General features: G+C 35.1%; 1 protein-coding gene across 6 annotated transcripts in view; it reads left to right on the top strand.

Annotated features, from left to right (window-relative positions):
- Positions 1 to 19,183, top strand: part of LOC118182924 (sushi, von Willebrand factor type A, EGF and pentraxin domain-containing protein 1-like) — a 205,281-nt gene that overhangs the window by 93,475 nt on the left and 92,623 nt on the right. For 5 of the 6 annotated variants that reach the window (XM_085824664.1, XM_085824665.1, XM_085824663.1 and 2 more), the window contains exons 10-12: positions 683 to 766; positions 6,716 to 6,895; positions 17,512 to 17,691. In XM_085824664.1, coding sequence (XP_085680790.1) covers positions 683 to 766; positions 6,716 to 6,895; positions 17,512 to 17,691 — 444 coding nt within the window. The remainder of the gene's footprint in view (positions 1 to 682; positions 767 to 6,715; positions 6,896 to 17,511; positions 17,692 to 19,183) is intronic. The other variant, XM_085824661.1, reaches the window with a different exon arrangement.

Genomic DNA, 19,183 nt, shown 5'->3' with positions numbered 1-19,183 from the left:
TTTATCTCGTTCATTTGCGCTTTGGCAGCTGAAGATGATGGTTCGGTAAAACCATGGACACTAGTTCTGTGAAAATTTACAAATATAACGCTGATTGTTGTTGTTTCACTTGTAAATTAATATTATTCGGCTTGTTATTTTATCTTAATTACAGTAAGCTTTCTTCCGCATGGATGGCGACATTTTGATTAACAGTGCCTCTAGCAACGATTTCGTAACCAGAAGAGTTTTCGTTGTTATCAGATAAAGCTACAAACTGTTTAGTTGTAGTTTCAGAATTAATTTGTTTGGGTTCAATAAATCAGTTACACAATCTGTATTATGCTATTCTTTTTGTTACATTGAACATGAAGCACCCTGTATTATTTTCGTCGATTTTATGACCTTTGCCTGCGAAATATATACAACAAGCAGTTCACACGTCATGGCCAGCCTAAAATGGCTATGAGCCATTAATTTCACCACCAATGATCTGTTATACAGTCATATCCTTGTGTTCTCATTAATTTATTTCTGTGTTTCCTGCCATAGAAAAGCGGGGATAGCTCATTTGCGGTACTTTTATACTTGCATTTCGTCATTGTAGAGTTTTGGAGAAAAACGGGAATTTCCAATATTTCTTCCTTATATTGAAGAACAAATAGTATTTTCTTAATGCTGTTTTTTATGTACATTGGGACAGGTCTTCGAAGGCGAATTGTAGACAGTTTTAAGCGGATGTGGAGTGGAAGAAAGCTGAGGTTCACGAGGAGAATCCGTTCGAATGGTTAGTTAACGCTTTTTATTTATAGAGGGCTCTTCAGAAGCCTTAAACTGATTGGATTTAAAATTAACAAATAAGACATTATTGAACAGAAACTACTGCTTTTTTTCCTTAAATAAATCAAATCTGGGAGTGCTACCAAGCATTATTTGGATACAGTGGTATGGATTGCTTTGAATATGATGCACGGGAGGAATTTAAAGGATAAATACGCGCTATTTCCAGGTCAGCAAATCATAAATTGCCAAATAAAGAACTATCTTTCGCGGCTATAAAAAAATTAATATTTTACCTTTCACATCGTCATCTTCAAAAATAGAATGCTTTTGGAGGAAAACATCTCAGTAAAAAGCGTCAGAACTGTTGTATTTAAATATGAGCTTTGAAAGCTGCAATACATTCAGCTTCCTGAAATACCCGCTAATGTTGAAGGAACTTGCAGTTCAATTGTTTGTCATCTAAACACTGTTAACTGGTGTTAAGTAAATAATGAAAGTAGAATCAAAGTTTCTTACCTTGTTAAGGGATACTCCAAGCTGCGAACGCAAGGAACACAATTAGAATTTAGAAGCATGTTTATTATTAGCTGTTTGAAAGGAAACACATCGCATAGTTAATACAAGTATTATCACCTTTCACCTTACGTAGTGTAAGAAATTATGTAAGAGAAAATTTCTGTAGGATTATATGTATGTTTTTCTGTAAAGGGGGGTTGAAGGTATCGTCGGATGGTCACATTTCTTGCTTCCGTTTCCAGGGAAGGATTCTACATTTGTTTGTGAAAATAGAAACACCATGAAGAAATCATGCTGATTTATAAACTTAAAGGAAATAAAAAGCTGCTAGGGTATGCAAATGATTAGAATTTCAAGGCGATGACACATACGTAAGCTCATGAGATTGTAGAGACACTAGGTAATTTTGGAAGCAGGTAAGATGAAAAATATGCAACGCCTTCGCCGGGAATCGAACCGCGGACTTCTCAATTACGCGCTGAGCGTGCAGACCACTACACTACAAAGGCTCGCTAAGGAGGCGGGAGAAATTACTTATAAGATACTTTACATTTAATTAGCTAATTTTTATGATTTGGACATTTGCTATCTTTTTATGATTTGGATCTTCTTTGTGTTAGCCATCACCAGCGAGCAAATGAGTTAGTGTATTTTAAGGGGACTCATACACCTTAAACCACTCATGATCTTCGAATAGGTGACTGTTGCAAGAATTGGGATATTTTATTTATTTTAAAAGCAATTACTTTCAACCTTTTACAGCTGACTACATAATATAGCTGCTTTAGAAACTAGTAACCAGAAAGTTTGTGTTGCCACAAATATTTTTATAATTTAATCCGTTTTGTGACAACATTTTTCGTCATGTCACCACCTTGCGCGCACAGTTTAAAATATTCTGTTGCACTATTTAATTCCATTTTTAAAGCTTTTATAACATTTGGAAACGACTGTGAACCTAAAATTCTAAAAATTTCATGTTAAATTTTTATTTTATTTGGAGTTGAGTTTATAAAATGTATTTTATTAAAAAAATTTGTAATGTTTTCGTCCATAAAATTTTTCAATATTAAAATATTTATCATATTTTTGGTTCAGTTAGAAAATAGTGCCGATATAAAGAATTCCATCCAATTTCAAGTATGTACCATTAGCCATTTTTAAAATATCATGCGCGCAAGGTGGAAACATGGCGAAATATTTTGTCACAAAGAGGATTAAATTACAAAAATATTTGTGGCAACACACACTTTCTGGTTACTAGTTTCCAAAGCAGCTATATTATGTAGTCAACTGTAAAAGGTTGAAAGTAATTGCTTTTAAAATAAATAAAATATCCCAATTCTTGCAACAATCACATATTCGAAGATCATGAGGGGTTTAAGGTATATGAGCCCCCTTAAGACAAGTATTTCGAATTTTCCACATGCAGAGCTTTTCGCAGCGACGCTTGCAGCTGTACTTTTTGTCGCCATTTCGGCATTAAAGGTAGTTAAAATATGCCACTGAAAGCTTTGAGCGAACACTTAATTAGGCGCATTTGTGCAGTCTCAGGCTGTGAATCCATTTTGTATTTCATTTTCAGTTTTCTGTTATTTAGCATCCACAAATAGTGGAGTTTTGTTGCACGCACATGTATGCGCCTTAGTTTTAATAAAAAGTTGTATTTAAAACTTTCACAGAACTTTGTCGAGCTCTTACAAGCCGGAGCAATAACTCGCTTTCTAGTCAGATGTAGAGAACTTTGACGTTAGTATTACATAAGTCAGGACCCATAGACTGTGTAGCTCTCTTTTTGGTGTGTCGTGCTAGCCATAGCACAATCCATTGTCAGCATTTTGTGACATTCCGATCTTCTGATTTCACTGTTTCGACGCGAAGCAAGTATGAGGCATTATGCCTCACACTAGCTGCAATTTCGAGACAGGAACGTTCTTGCAGGTCAATCCTTCGCCCCGTTTACATAACTTTCTTATATTTAGTCTTTTTGCTCTTAATGATACATAGCGACGTTTTTTGAAACATTTACCACTAGCAGATAACGAAACTTAAAGCTTGTTTCAAAAAATGTTTCAGAAAACGTCGCTATGTATCATTAAGAGCAAAAAGACTAAATATAAGAAAGTTATGTAAACGGGGCGAAGGATTGACCTGCAAGAACGTTCCTGTCTCGAAATTGCAGCTAGTGTGAGGCATAATGCCTCATACTTGCTTCGCGTCGAAACAGTGAAATGAGAAGATCGGAATGTCACAAAATGCTGACAATGGATTACGAAATGTTACGTCAGCACACCCTTCATGTGCATGACAATGGTGGGCCTTGCACTTTCAATCCCGATGTTTGGCACAAAGTTGGTATACAATTACATGAGCGCCCATGGCAGCTTCAACTGCTTTCGGGCGTCTGAAGACAAGTTCAATAAAAGTAACTATCATCAAAGCAATTAAGTTCTTTTGGTGGTTCAGGTTTAAAATAATAGACCATAAGAGTCTCACTTTAGAGACGCAAAAACAATTAATTTATTTACAAGTTACTGAAACAAAGCGTTAAATGCTCTCTTGCCGGTAATTATTAGAGTCAGTGACTCTTACGAAGGTTCTCTACATCTAGTTACGTGCATCTAGTTACAGCAGGGGTTCTCAAGCGGTGGTACTCAAGAGAAAAATAGGTGGTAAGCAAAGTATTTTTAACTATTCAGTTCAAAAATTAAAATCCCAACATCCTGATTGAGTTTTTTCTCTAACACCCGTAAAGTTATGCGATCTGAGCTTTGTTCAAGATTGGTGGTGGTACTTTGTAGTACTTTGTAGTGGTGGTACTAAAAGTTTTCAATTTTTGTTTAGGTGGTACGCGTTACTCAAAAGGTTGAGAACCGCTGAGTAACAGTTCAAACTTGTAATCTTAACTCGAAGAAATAGGGAAGATAGAGCGTCCCCTATAGGCGTTTCGTAACAGCGTCTGCTGCGCCACAGACTAAATGCATACCTTCTTTTCCACTGTAAACGCAAACTATAGACGTTAGCGTTAATTTGATCAACATAAATACTAGCGTGCCGAATTGCAGCAGATCATCTTTTTTTTTTCATTTTCTCTTCTAATGAATCGCGTATCAATTTGGAGTACCGCGATAGTCGAAAACGCGTTAGATACGGTAGGGGTGAATACTACCTTCCAAAGAACATTGTCCACACTATACGGGACGATCACTTAAGCGGGATTACCTGAGGCGACCCTAGGTATGACGGGCGATCTCCTCTACTAAGAATCGAAGGCAATCTCACTCGCACTCGCTACATCAAGGAGGCTGTGGATCAAGAAGTCGTACCTTTCAGCAAATTCATTCCTGGTGGAGGTATTTTAATTGGACCCATGCATATATTGCTAGAAGTGTTCAAGATTTCGCTTCAGCATGTCAAATACCGCTTATTGTTTGGCCTGTACATTCACTAGACATGCCGCATTTTGAGCACATCTGCGATTTTGTGGACCGGCGTCTTGTTAGTGAACTTGTCTCGCAGCCAATGCAGCTCAATTCTAAGCTCAGATAGAAGGCTTATGGAATGCCAATCGTCAGGTACGTACTCGAAGTCTATTTTATTCAATGCTACAACGAATATGAGCAATGGGTTCATAAAATACTGAATTTTGACTTGCAGTAATTTTGCATTGGTCTGTAAATTGAATCGTTTGTTAGCATTCCTACAGGTGTACTGAAAAGAAACATGATTCCTTGACGGTGCAGCACTTTTCACAAACAGGAGTGTTTAGTTTTAGAATATTGTATGCTGTTTGGAATACAGATGTGAAATTTTTATTACGTAATATTTTTCAGAAAAGAACATAATAGCATTTCTCAGTTCTCTTTACTTCCTTGTATGAAGTAAAAAGGAAGTATTGTAATCGCGAAATGTTTCAGGCAGCATATTTCAACGAAAATATCCATTTTGACCGCTTTCGAATGCAATTTAACAATATTTTTGCGTGATATTTGTACGTAAGGACAAAATAAAAGACGCTTTTCCTCCAAAAAAAATTATAAAACTGCACGTATCTCGCATAACTCAAAAACGAGTAGCCTCAGAACGTTGAAATTTTGTATATAGGACTGCTATAACATGTAGATGTGCGCCTCGTATTTTGGTTGCAATCGGTCGCGCCAAACGTATATAAATATATTTATATATATATCCACTCTGTTACCCGGCTCAGTGATCTCAGTTTCTTTACTTTTATATGTTTGTAAATTGTACATTTTTTGCTTTAAAAATGATTGAATTATGTGGTTCTTATCTTCCGGTCAAGGTTTTTATGCCTTTAGTATATTATTTAATATTTTATATGCAATATTTGTAGTTATGAACAATTTAAAAGTTGTTTAAGTGCGGCTAAGCCTAATAATTTTTTTGATGGCGGCCATTGCTTGTTTACATTTCAAACAGCAGAGTAGTGGATTTGTTGCCAATCTAGAGAAACGTATCTTCGCAACAACAAAGCTAACGCCTTCATTTATTATTGCGAATTAAATCATGCTTAATCCTTTCTGGAATTTTTCTCGAGGAAATAAGTGTTTAAGATTTACTTCGTAATTTTTAATACATATATTTTGAGTTTTCATATATTTTTGCCTTGTCGCGAAGTGAGAACTGAATTAATTGAATGAGAAATACTCAGTCGTCTGTGAAAAACTGTTTCTTTTTTTGCTTTGTTTGCTTAATTTCTTTTATACATCGTTCTAGCTTTATTATAGTATTTGAATAGAACATGTGGAAACGATTAGATAATTCTTTAAATGGTATAAATTTTGTGCATTCTGAATTATAATATGAACGAAATATAACTGTTAAGTGAACCTAGCGCCAGAGTGTCGCTATGGTAAACAAATAGAATGAATTTTAAAGAATGGATTTATTCTATTGTGGTTTATGCGCTGTCGGCGAAGTAGATTTAATTCAATCCAATAAGTTTAAATGAAATGCAAGAAAAAATGCGAGCAATTTAATATTCCGTACAAGGAAGTCATGTGGTGTACACATCAGATTTTTTACTCTGGCAAATTACTAAAGCCGCAGGGACTGCAATAAAACTAATTAAAAGTCTGTTTGACTCCACGCCAATTTTTATAACAAATATTGTTGTTGCCGGAGAACAATGCTGTAGATATTGGTGTCTGCATGTTCTGTACCTCAAAATTTCGTTTTTCCATTGAAGTATGTTTGTAAAATAAACGTGATTCTGCGTACTGCTTTCCGCTCATTGTGTAACAATTTTAGTCGTCAGCAGTGCGTATTTAATTGATACGTAACGTAACTACTGCATAATAATTTGTTTTACTACAGCAAATTATTTGTTAAGTACTCCCTTCTACTGGCATTATTCATGCAATTTTCTTTTTGAATATAAAAGCTGCTAAGGTTATGATGAAAATTTTTATTTCAGAAAGATGTAAGGAACCTCCACCTTCTATTCCTAATGGTCATGTTGTCCATTATACCGGAGAACATGCTTCGATAGCCCGCTACGAATGTGAGGAATTTTACATTTTGCAGCAATCGCAAAATACACAAGTTCAGTGCTTATTTGGCGAATGGAAAGGCCGTCTACCCGAATGCAAAGACAGTAAGTGTGAAATTTTCAGTTTTTAACACCTGAAGTTTCCAGACTTGTTCAAATGAAAATAAATCAGGTACCTACGTATTAACGTAACCGCCTTGGTGCAATATATGGCGATTTTTATCAGATTAAAAGGTAAAAGTTACTTATCGGCTGTAAGTTGGTGGTTTTCGCGACTTTTGCTTCAAACGATTCCCAAACTATCGCCATTTATCGACATGAGTTTGTAACAAACGAAACTAAAACTTATTTTAGCAATTTATAATATAAGTTTTAATTATTAAATAGTGATTACATGATACATTCAAAAATAAAACGCATTTCTCTGCAATTAGTTTTTCCCTGTTCTTCTCCCCAAGTACACAGCGATTTCTTTTCGCTTAGAAAAAATGGTTAATCTTTGGTTTATGGTAACTGGGCGATTTTTTGGCGATAATTTGGCGACCAATCCTGCTACAGCAACCTGCTAGTTTTTGTTTGAACGCCATTTTCTTTTCACGAAATAAAAGCATGTTTTTTTTTTTTTTTTTTTTTTTTTTTTTTTTGTTTTGTTTTGTTTTGTTTGTTTGCTTTTTGTTTTTTACTCAACATTTTTTCCCCCAACAATCTGCTAGCCGAATTACGCTTTTTTATGCTAGAACTTTTATGGAACAGAAGTGCTTAATCATGACGAAGATTAGGTGCGAAATTGGGAGAAAGTGCAGAATCGCAAACTGCTTGCAGCGTTTTTAAGAATTGCACATACACGGTATCCATGTAAACGTCGACCTATTTTCACTTAAAAAAACATCCCAGAATTGCACAAAAATGGCATTGCGCACACTCTTGACTTTATCCATGTACACTGCTAAAGTCCTAGCTAGTAACCTTTATCGCCTGACCAAAATGTCGCCAAACTACCTGTTACCATATTCCAAAGATTGGCCGAAAAAATATCAGAGAATTGCAGAGACTGGATATAGCGCAAACTTCGGCAACACCTGCGTCCCACGAAGTGCATCTCCTCCTTTAGATATTTTGCGGCAAAACTTTTTTATATTCCTGCAGCCATTTTACTGCAGTTTCTTCCATTGCTGGGAAATTACACAAAACACATATTTCAAAATTAAAGAAAAAATATCATGATTTATTTTGAAGATCGTTGGACCTTGGAATACAACAAAGTATGCGAATAATGGCGATGTTGTTTAATGCAGGAATTGGCCAAATTGCTTGTTTTTTCATAGAAACTCTAATTTTAATTGTAAAAATTGTATTAACTGTATTTGGTGTTTTTAAAATTGTTTTAACTGTATTTGGTGTTTTTTATATTTTTCAATTTTTTATAAAGATATTTTGAACGTTTATGTATTTTTGCCTTGTCACGATGTGAGAACTGAATTTGTTGAATGAGAACTAGATCTCTAATAAAATTCGATGAAATAACTTTAAATTAAATGCAGAAAAAAAATGCGTATAATTTAATATTCCGTGCAAGGAAATCATGTGATGTATACATCAGATTTGTTTTAATGTATCGAAAAATGCTTATATGTTAAAACAATGTATCAACTAAAATTAATATATAATAAATAAACAAAAAATTTATTTAGGTTAAAATGCAAGCTGAGGTAATAAGAATCTGATAAAGTAAACTGCAGTAAAATGGCTGCAGGAATATAAAAAAGTTTTGCCGCAAAATATCTAAAGGAGGAGATGCACTTCGTGGGACGCAGGTGTTGCCGAAGTTTGCGCTATGTCCAATCTCTGCAATTCAACCAAGCAGAACTGGAAATTCAACCAAGCAGAACTGGAAATTCACTGAAAACAATTAGCAATTATAAAATAAAGCAAACAATTAATGAATCAGGATATAAAGAACTGACACATCACAAAAATGAGTACAAAAACATTAACAATCCAAACCTGAGCAAGCACTTAGCAATGGATATCAACAAATTAATTAAAAAATAAAAAAATCTTTAAGTTAACTGAGAATTAATTTCAAGTAAAAAATGAATGTTTAAACAATGGATGCACTATGGTTTGAAAATTTTCGTTAAAATTAAGATACGTAATTAAACGACAAAGAAGTGAATTAATTACAGTTCGTAAATTACGAAACCAAGGAAGACTGAATTCGTGATGACGTCAGAGGTCACATGAACATACGTAACAAAAATCACGTGATATCTGACGTCATGTGTTACTTTTTGCGACTTTTAGATCCCTTTTTCTATTACTTTAGGTGAAAACTTTCTGGCAAAACTGATTTCGAAATGAATAACAAAAATCACGTGATATCTGACGTCATGTGCTACTTTTTGTGACTTTTCGATCCTTTTTCTACTACTTTAGGTAAAAACTTTCTGGCTACACTGATTTCGAAATGAATACTCAGCAATAAGAAGTATATTGCTCGTTTCAGGTTTTCCAGCTTTCTTATGTTATTTACAACTACGACTACTTGCCACACTACCAAAAGGAAATTCTGTTAAACTAAGTTAACAATTTTTGTAATTTAATAACTTAGCGCAGTGGTACCCAAACTTCTCCAAGTCGAGGCGCCTTTTCTCAATTAAAATTTTTCCACTGCTTCATACCTTAAGTAGCAACTAGACACGGAGCGAGCTCCGTCAGTACAGACACCAACGCACTTAGGCCAATTCAAATTATTTTCAGATATTAATGCAATCAAGAATTTAACAAGGTCCTGAAGGGATATTTTTACATACCGAAAGGTCTTCTTTAATATTATTACCATCTATAAAACGTATACAGCATATCCAATTAGAATTAATATTGATTAATTAAATAATATATATTATTACTCGTAGCCTCATCAAACTGCCATTAAATTCCACTGATTTAATTTTTTTCAATTAATTGATCGTTGATATCCTCCGCCATATTTCGTATTCTCCGACTAATTGTGTTATTGGACAAAGAAACTTAGCAGCTTCCCAGCAGACTCACCAACCATGGTGTTGACCACATCTACAGCAGCCGGTAGAATAAGTTCTTCTGCGATGTTATGAGGCTTCTTACATTTCGCGATTCTGTAAAGTTACTAGAAAAGCATTGTTTGTTATTGATGAAGTCTTAAAAAATGTATTTTTTGTTGCTTCAGTTCTTTACAATTCCTGACAAAAAAATCACGAGGTTTACCAACCATGCTGTGGTAATCAGCTTCTAAATGGCGCTCCAATTTATTTCGAGGCATGCCCTCCGCTGACAGAACTTTCGCACAAAATACACATTGCGGTCTCTCTTCACCATTTATTTCTGCTGACGTAAAAAACTCTAAATAACCGTCATCATAATTATGATATTTTCATTTCCTCACAGTCGTTCCACTGGTTGAAGACATATTGCACTGTTATATTTATTACTGTTCAAAAATCGATCCATTATCAAAGATAAAGAGCAAACATTTGCAAAACTATATATCAAAGACAACATGCAAGAAGCGATATAACACTAACGATACTATAATACAATAGATGAACTAATTTATACCACAGGTCATTTATATGAAACGCTGAGTTTAATTTCGCTGGATTTAGATTATAAACCGATTGACTGAATCGAGCTGGCAACGCTTTTTTTTGGGGGGGGGTTTCCGCAAGACCTTCCAGAACAGTCCAAATCTGTCGCGAAAGGTCTAGGTACCTCGACATGTTTATACTACCGGTCAGCCTAAGTTAGAATACTGAACACAGTAGAAAGTGTATGTGTCCGCCGTAAAACAGTTGTAACATTTCGAGATGATTGCAAAAATTACGCTATTAAAATGTAAATATTGTTGAGCAGACAGACCGGAATGAAAAAAATGTGTGAACGGTAGACTGCATTGCATCCAGCTTTTAATTTAAAAATTTGCTAATATCATGCCAGTCATTCGATAACCAGTTGGAAGGTTAGGTTAGGTTGTATAATTACGGCAAAGCCTCGAGGGCTATCTGCCTAAGGGGGAGATGCCTTCGTGGAGGACTTTCTTAGGCAAACTGGCTCGTATACACGTTACACATGGAGAAAAACCACGAAAACACCCATGCAGCCAGCCTGTTCGCGGGTTCGAACCTCGGACCGAACTACTAGTGTTCAACGACTTTACCGCTCTGCCACTGGTGGGCCCTGACCAGGTGGAAGACATCCTCTTTTGGGGCATCACTGGCGAAAGTGCCAAGTTCAGCAACCCGGCCTCACCCCACTCTCGATGAGAAAAGCGCTTAAAGCATTTATTCATTCACTGATACGAAAGAGAAAAAAGCAACTGCTATGGCATCTTCTTCATCTTTGACATACAGTGCCTCAGAAAAGTGTTTGTACGCTTACAAGCTTCAAGGAAACATTGCTTTATTCATTAATAACATTTAATAGTTTAGAATGAAAATTTTTTAATAATATCTATAAATTTCTCTTAGCAAAATCACATTAATTATTTTACGAATATATTAAAACTTTTTTTTTTTTTTTGAAAATCAGTATTAAAATATTAACGGAAAAGTTGTAGAGAGATTAGGATTTTTAGGAAGTGAGAGATGAAAAATATAAAACGCCTTCGCCGGAATCGAACCACGGACCTCTGGAATAGCGACCCAGCGTGCAGAACCACTACACCACGAAGGCACGCCAGGAATGCGGAAGAAATACCATATAAAGTTACCCTACAAATGGTATTCGTACGCTTTGAAGAAATATGCGCATATTAGTAAATATTGTAGTATTTCTGTGAGTTAGTATTTTGCTGTATATCCTGCAGTATTTATGGCAGCTTTCAAACCTCTGGGCATAGAGTTCAACAATTCTTTTGTAATATATCTGCACCAATTTTTTTTTTTTTTTTTAATGTTGTGTTTTTGTACTCTAACTTCTAATTCTCTCCAAATGTGTTCTGTTGGGTTTAAATCTGGTGACTGAAGCTTTGAAGGCCGTGTGCTTAGGATCGTTATCCTGATAAAAAGTAAAAGTTGTTTCCAGTATTCAAATTTTGGGCGGATAATTTAAAATTATCATTTAAAATATTTAAATAAAGAGCATGTTTAACTGTGCCATCAATAAACACTAAATTATTTAATCCTGGCGCTGACATGCACCCCCACAGAAGAACACCTCCGCCGCGATGCTTTACTGTTCCAACCAAGGTCTTGGGATAAAGCTCCTCATTTTTTTTTTTCCTCCATACAATTGTACCCCCATCGGAATCCAAAATGTTAAATTTGCTTTCATCTGCAAATAACACATGATTCCAATATGCTTCAGTCTTATTTACTATTAGTTTTGCGAAGAAAAACCTAAGCTTTCAATTTTTTGCACTTCCAAAAAGTTTTCTTCGAGCAGAGCGCCCATGTAATCCATTTCATCTGAGTACTCGTCGAACAGTTTCAAGTGAAGCAGAAAATCTTTCAGTAAATTCTGTAGAAATCTCTACAACACTCAAACGTGGATTTTCACACATTTTGTAATTTAAATCTCTGATCACGTTGAGTCCTCTTTGGCGAACAATCTCTTCTTACTTTATTTTAGATCCGATTTTCTTCTTTAGAGCATTTTATCTCATACTGCACGGTAGAATAGGATAACTTTATTATTAATTTAGCGATATCCCGAATGGAATTTCCATCCTTATGATAAAAAAAGGATAAATTTTCGAATGTTGATCGTTGTTTCCTTACGACTATGAGCCATTTTTAAACATTCAATATTAATATATTTAAACATTAAATAATTAACATATGACGAAGTAAGCACGCAAAGAATAAAACCAAACAATTTTTCAAACGTCACTAAAATGCAAAAATAAAAGGAAAAAGTGGAAGACGGTAGATTTATTCATGAAATTTTACGAAAATGTTTCAGTGTACGATCACTTTTGTGTCGTGTTTTATCCATGCTTCCTTACATTTTCAATTTCAGAAAAAGAAAATAAGTCAGTATTAAAAATGAAAAAGTTTGGTTTTATTCAAAATCACATGGAGATGTGTGTGTGGGTGATTATGGCAAAGCCTCGAGGGCTATCTGCCTAAGGGGAGGGATGCCTTCGTGGAGGACTTTCTAAGGGAAACTGGCTCGTATACACGTTACACATGGGGAAAACCACGAAAACGCCCATGCAGCCAGCCCGTTCGCGAGATTCGAACCTCGGACCGAACTACCAGTGTTCAGCGACTTTACCGCTCGGCCGCTGGTGGGCCACATGGAGATGATATGAAATGATATATTCGAATTCAGTTCCGGGTTACAGCGCTTCCTCTTCAAATTCTTAAAGTGTGCGAACATTTTTAAGAGATACTGTATATGTATAATTTCAAAACCTTTTTAAGTCTGGAAAACCACTACGCAGTTCCGCTAAGATTATCGTTATAAATGTTTTTGTCAAATGAGAGGAGCTGTTTCCTAATAAATTCGGTAGTAAAATTATTACTTCTGATTTGACTGGCGTTTCTATGACAAGCATAAATCGCATGATATCGGACTGAAAAGGAAATGGTGGATTTTCCACTCGGGGGAAAAGTTACCTCTGAAAGCTGGTCCACGCAAACCCGAATTAAACAACATGATAAGCTTAACTTTAGCAACAATACAAAGAAAAGTTCACGGTTTCTTTTCACGGAATAAGCCATTAAAAGTTCGTTCTAGCCTTCTACGTGCACGATCGAGAAGACCCAGCATTGCCGTCTCGCATTCACAAGAATATTCTCCGCCGGCGGCTTTAGTTTTATACAGGGTCAAGTAAAAACAGACCAAACAAAAAATCTGATATTTTAAGCCTTTTTTGTTTTGTTTTGTTTTGTTTTGTTAGTCCAAACATCGAGGCACGCGGCAAAAGCTTAAGGTATCTATCTGCCTACATACGAAGCACTTTTTTTTAAATACATAAAATTTTAATTAAACACACATGTTTTTGAGTAAGATGGGATATAAAACTGTGAACTTAAATGGAATTTTATAAATCGTTTCATTAATTTTTTAAATATAGGCAATTTTCAGTAAAATTTTAGTGAAAATTTTCATTTACGCCAGATCTCCTATAATAGATTCTAATGAATATATTTCAATAATCTTTACACAGTATATAAATAACATACTTATCTGTGTTATGTAGCAAAAGATTTGCTGTACTTATAAAATTTTTGAACTATTCAAAATTTAGTACAAAAACTCAGAATTAAAACAAAAAAAATCCTCTTTTCTTCAAAATACTGTCAATAAAATCAATAAATAAATACAAAGAGGTCAGATTTTGCTACAGAACACAGCTAAAGATGAATAAAACATTTTAGCAAAATTTGATTTCAATATTCTAAATACAGTTTGAGAAATTAACGTAATCGCAATCAAAAGTAACGAAAAACACAATTTCTCAGAAAATGCATTTTAAAGATTTTAATACACCACAAAAAATTTTGTAGTCACTTTAGACCTTTAAAACTCGCCGTATTTGTATGTTAAGCCCTCTTTTACTTCATTCTTAACTAGTTTTGACTTTCTTTTAGCATTTTTCTTCATAACTTTGTTACTTGTAGATTTTGGCGTTTCGATTTCTGAATTCGCTGTTTGTCTATTCCCATGTAGCTTTCAAGCATCATGGGATTAATTTCTATTTCTATATACCTGAAAATAGGTAAAAGTCCTAAATATCTTGAATTAAATAATAATACAGCAATATGGGCGCCTAAAAGCAATGTTTTCAGTTGGACAAAAGTTTCTTTAGGTAAAATAGCCCTCAAAAGGTTATTAAAACACTCATTATTGAGTCTTACCAGGAAGGCTTTTTATCAGCAAAGTGTCACACAGTGAAAGATGTGTTGCTTCTACAGCTTTTATATTGTTTAATAATTAGAAAATAGTTGTTTAAACTTATTGTTTACATTTTAGGACCATTTAAATGCCAACTTCCGGCATCCAAAAAATTCACTTCCGGTTTATTTTTTATACTGTAACTTTTCTTCTTAGTTATCGTAAAAACAAAAATAAAGCATTTTTGGAAACCTAAATGTCTGGCCTATAAAAATGAATAAGTAAAAAACATTTCGAAAATTTTTACCAAAACGACGAATTTAGGGTAGGCACATACTTTAAAAGCATAATGGACAAGCTAGAAAAAAATCGGCATAGACCTCTGCACGAAGGAATAGGACACATGCAATAAACATAATTGGCATAACGATTCTCAAAGTTTACTAAAGTAGCTAGGGCAGCAATGGTATGTGTATCCGAAATATGGAAGTGTAACTGTTTTTAGTTATCCACGAGGCGACGTGCCGTTCAAGGCTACTAGCACAGTAATGGACAGTACACATACTATAATACTGTAGATGTAACGTGTATTGAGCACACATCTGTTAAGCGTCTTACAACTGTGAAGTCTCTAGATGTTTGCAGGGCCAGGGTAACACTCGTAGTCATAGAAAGCCGTTCGGGTGCCCTGTCCTGCTGTCACCTGTTTAGTTAGTCCAAATGCCTTGGTTCAGTTAATTATGAAGCTTTTACAATAGTTCGCGGCTCCCCTGTGAAGAGGGAGGGAAGCTACGGCGCACAGTTTGAGAACGACTGACGTAGCGTAAAATTTTGTTTGAGTCCTGTATAATTGAGCCCTATATTCATGTATCATTGAAATGAATGATACAGTGGAACGTCGAGATACAAGCACATACCGGAAATTCGAGATACGAGGAAAGTATGAGCGAAGCATTTGTCTCTAAATGCGAGCATTGACTCGAGTAACGAGCAATGTTGGTATGCGTGGTGCCATTTCCCAATCCGGCTCGAATCCAGGAATACATATTTCACAAGTGCACATCTGTGTAGCCATCGAGGGAGTGGCTTCGTAATATTTCTGTCATATCACATGACCTTTCACATGTCTTTAAGATTTAAGCAAGATGGTTAAATCTTAAAGCACGCGAAAGGTCATGAAGATAGTTGAAAGTATTTTGCCACGCAATTTTCTGTACAAAATAATTAAAGCATCGGCCGATTTCTTCTGAAAATTTTCATTGCGAAGTTAGATCAAATATAAGCAACTGATTTCACTACTTGGTTGAAAGAATTTGAAAGAAATAAAAACACGTGCTGGATACTCCGCAAAAATATCCATGTGAAATCAATTGCTTACATTACTTACTTAATAAGTGGTTAATAAGATTGAAGAAAGAAATATGTGATAAACATCTGAGCCCAAATGCTATCTTTGCATAAAATTATGCATATGAGAAAAATATTTACCCCAATTATCTATATAAATAGAAGTCAGCACTTTTTATTGCAATTTATATGAAAAAGATGTTCTATAATAATAGCCAATGCAAAATTTTACTCAAAATGAACTTTACTAGTGTGTAAAATTTCACATTTAATAACTGTCCACTCTTAAATGTACTGTCTACACAGGAAATATTCATCAAACAGAATGAATTTATCCTATTCACAACGAATATACTCATTTTATTTACATTTAACTTTTTAATGTTAACAATGAATATAATCAGATAATACAGAATATGTATTCTGAATCTTTAAAAATCGAAAGCGTGCAAGCACTGAAATAAGAAAACACTAAATTCATTGTAACACTTCCAGTCCTTCTCAGCTCAATTAAAAAATATATACAATTGAATTCTCTTAATCCACAGGTGTTAGTAAATGCACAATACTCGAGGCTAACTGTAGCTTGAGTCCTTTTCTCGTTGTAAAGAGCGATAATATGCCGTGGACATCAATCCAAATATTATTGCGTGATAAAAATCGCGAAAGTGAAATGTCAGCGTTTAATTAAACACAGAAAAGCAAAGCACGAAAGCAGATTTTCTACTATTACGTCCTATATTCATAACTGCAAAACAAATGCAATTAAAAATGTAAACAATATACGCTCACATGCACGAAGATTTAGCTTCACAAGCAACAGAAGCATTGGTCCGTTTTCGAAGCCCCTCTCTCAGTGGCTACGCTGATGTGCACTTGTGAAATATGCATCCGGGAATCCCCTCGTCAGATCACTCGGTGTTCTTTGATTTACGTGTTTGTGCTCTTGTGAGTCAATTTTTTAATTACATTTAACTTGAAAACAGTTATTTCACAATGCCTCCCAAGAAGATTATTGCCTCAGATGGTGCTGCAAAGAAAAATAAAGAAGCCATGGCCGTTGAAATTAAGAAAGAAATCATAGATAAATAAGCCTAGTGTAAGAGTGACGGAATTGGCGAAGACTTACGACATTTAGACATCAACGATGTGCACTATTCTGAAGAAGCGGGAAGAAATTAAGAAACTTGATGTAGCCAAATGAGTTACAATTACTTCCAAGCACCCTCCAAAACTCCTAGAAGATACTGAGAAGCTGTTGTTGGTGCGGATTAACGGGAAGCAGTTAAAAGGGCGGTGTAGGAAGCTATCATAAAGGTAAACTACGGTTATATTATTTACCAGTGCTATTTATTAGAAAAATTGATATTTTTTTTTGGGGGGGGCGGAACGGATAAACTGATTTCCATTATTTTCGATGGGGAAGTTTGTTTCAAGATACGAGAGATTCGCTATACGAGCTGGAACGAATAAAACTCGTATCTCGATGTTCTACTGTATTTATTTACTTCCTGCTGTAACACTTCAGGTAAACAACTGAATGATTTATTTAGGTAGATGCTACTTAAAAGATCTAAGAAAGAAAATGGGTATATCTCTCGAATCCAGAGAAGTTACCAATCACAATGGATATCTGGATGTTGTGTGTGGTCGTGAATATACTCCGACAGGCGAGCGGCCATTTTGCTTCAAAGGAAAGTGGAATGAACGTGTATTATCTCCGTGCCGAGAAAGTAAGTGTCTGCCTTTCATTTTTTAAATTGATAAAGCCTTATCGTTGTAAAGGGAACGTGTAAAATTAAAATATAACATTATCATATGATATGTAGGTAGTAGGATCTAAACATTCGGGCACTTTATTCTGGAATCCTGAGATTTGAGGAGAAAGTCTTGAGGCATTTCTGAAGCCCATTCCTCGCGACTTAACCAGCACAGCTCTTTTTCGCATCGGGAAATCCAAGGTTAAGATCCAAGGTTAGTCAAACAAGGCTAGAATATTTCAAGCGCTAAACCCACTTGCTTACAGAAGGGGGAGGAAAAAAGCCGTAGCTGCTTAGACCAGATTGAAATCTTGCATGAGAATCACCTTTGGAAAATCCATAACCCTTGAGCTCCCTTTTGGGTACACTGTTCTAAAAGAGTAAACGAAAACTGAGCCGTCTAATGATTTTAGCAAGAAGTGATAGCGGGAACGCAGCAACGGCGACGTAATATCAAAATTGAAAAAGTGTAGAACTATAAATATTCAATTTTGGTTAATGAAATATTATAAATTCCTTTCTTAGCATGCATGACTTTCACTGATAGCAGGAACGCAACAACGGCGATGTGAATTTAAAATCGGTTTCGTGAGCGCAACATTCTAATACAAGCGCCCTGAGTATGACCCCGTGGGATGGCTTATCAAAATCTTATGCAGACTTTCTTCTTGTTTTGAAGGACAAGTGTGCGAAATATTTGCAACATTGGAATAAAAGTGTATACTTACTCACACACTAACAAGCAATCGGACACTTTTCTTTGTATATGTTACGGTGAAACACCGAAATCTGGAGAATGTCGACTTTCACCTGTGAATGTCGACATTCACCATGTACTAATGGTGAATGTTGAACATATAAGAATATTATATTTCCTTCTCCGTAATTCATTCACGAAAAAACGCACTTGAGACTCAGAATAAGATCTTAAGAACATAAGAACTTAAAACACACAGTACATTCAAAATGAGAAAGGAAAATAATAGAAGTTATAAACTTACCAAATTACGTGATTCAAATCTTATTTATTGCAACAACTTAAACTATTATGACACTTTGAATTGCACAAGAGGCCCTTGCTTTTACAACTGCATTTATTTGTGGAACACTTCCTTTTGGAATGGCAGTGTGTACATAGACTCCTCTCTTTTCGACCTACACCACAGCATATATGTGATTGTCGACATACACCGGTGAGGGTCCGAATGTACAAGAATGTAAAGAAATATTCGATCTTTCACCGACGTATTTGGTGAATGTTGACATTCTCCGGTGAAAGTCGACATTCTCCAAATTCGGTCTTTCACGGTAACATATACATATATATTCGTATATTGATGATTTCAATAAATCCAGCTTGTGAAATTTTACAGATCAAGCAAGTTATTAATAATAATTGAAGAAATTGTAATGAATTTTGTATTTTGCAGTAATTGACAAAACAGATAATCTTCTTAGTAAAACA

This window comes from Stegodyphus dumicola, chromosome 10, assembly GCF_044657685.1.
Source record: "Stegodyphus dumicola isolate Sdum_Otavi_A_Nest chromosome 10, ASM4465768v1".
NCBI lineage: Eukaryota > Metazoa > Arthropoda > Arachnida > Araneae > Eresidae > Stegodyphus > Stegodyphus dumicola.
Note: the sequence above shows the minus strand (reverse complement) of the source record. Positions and strands in the feature narration are given on the sequence as shown.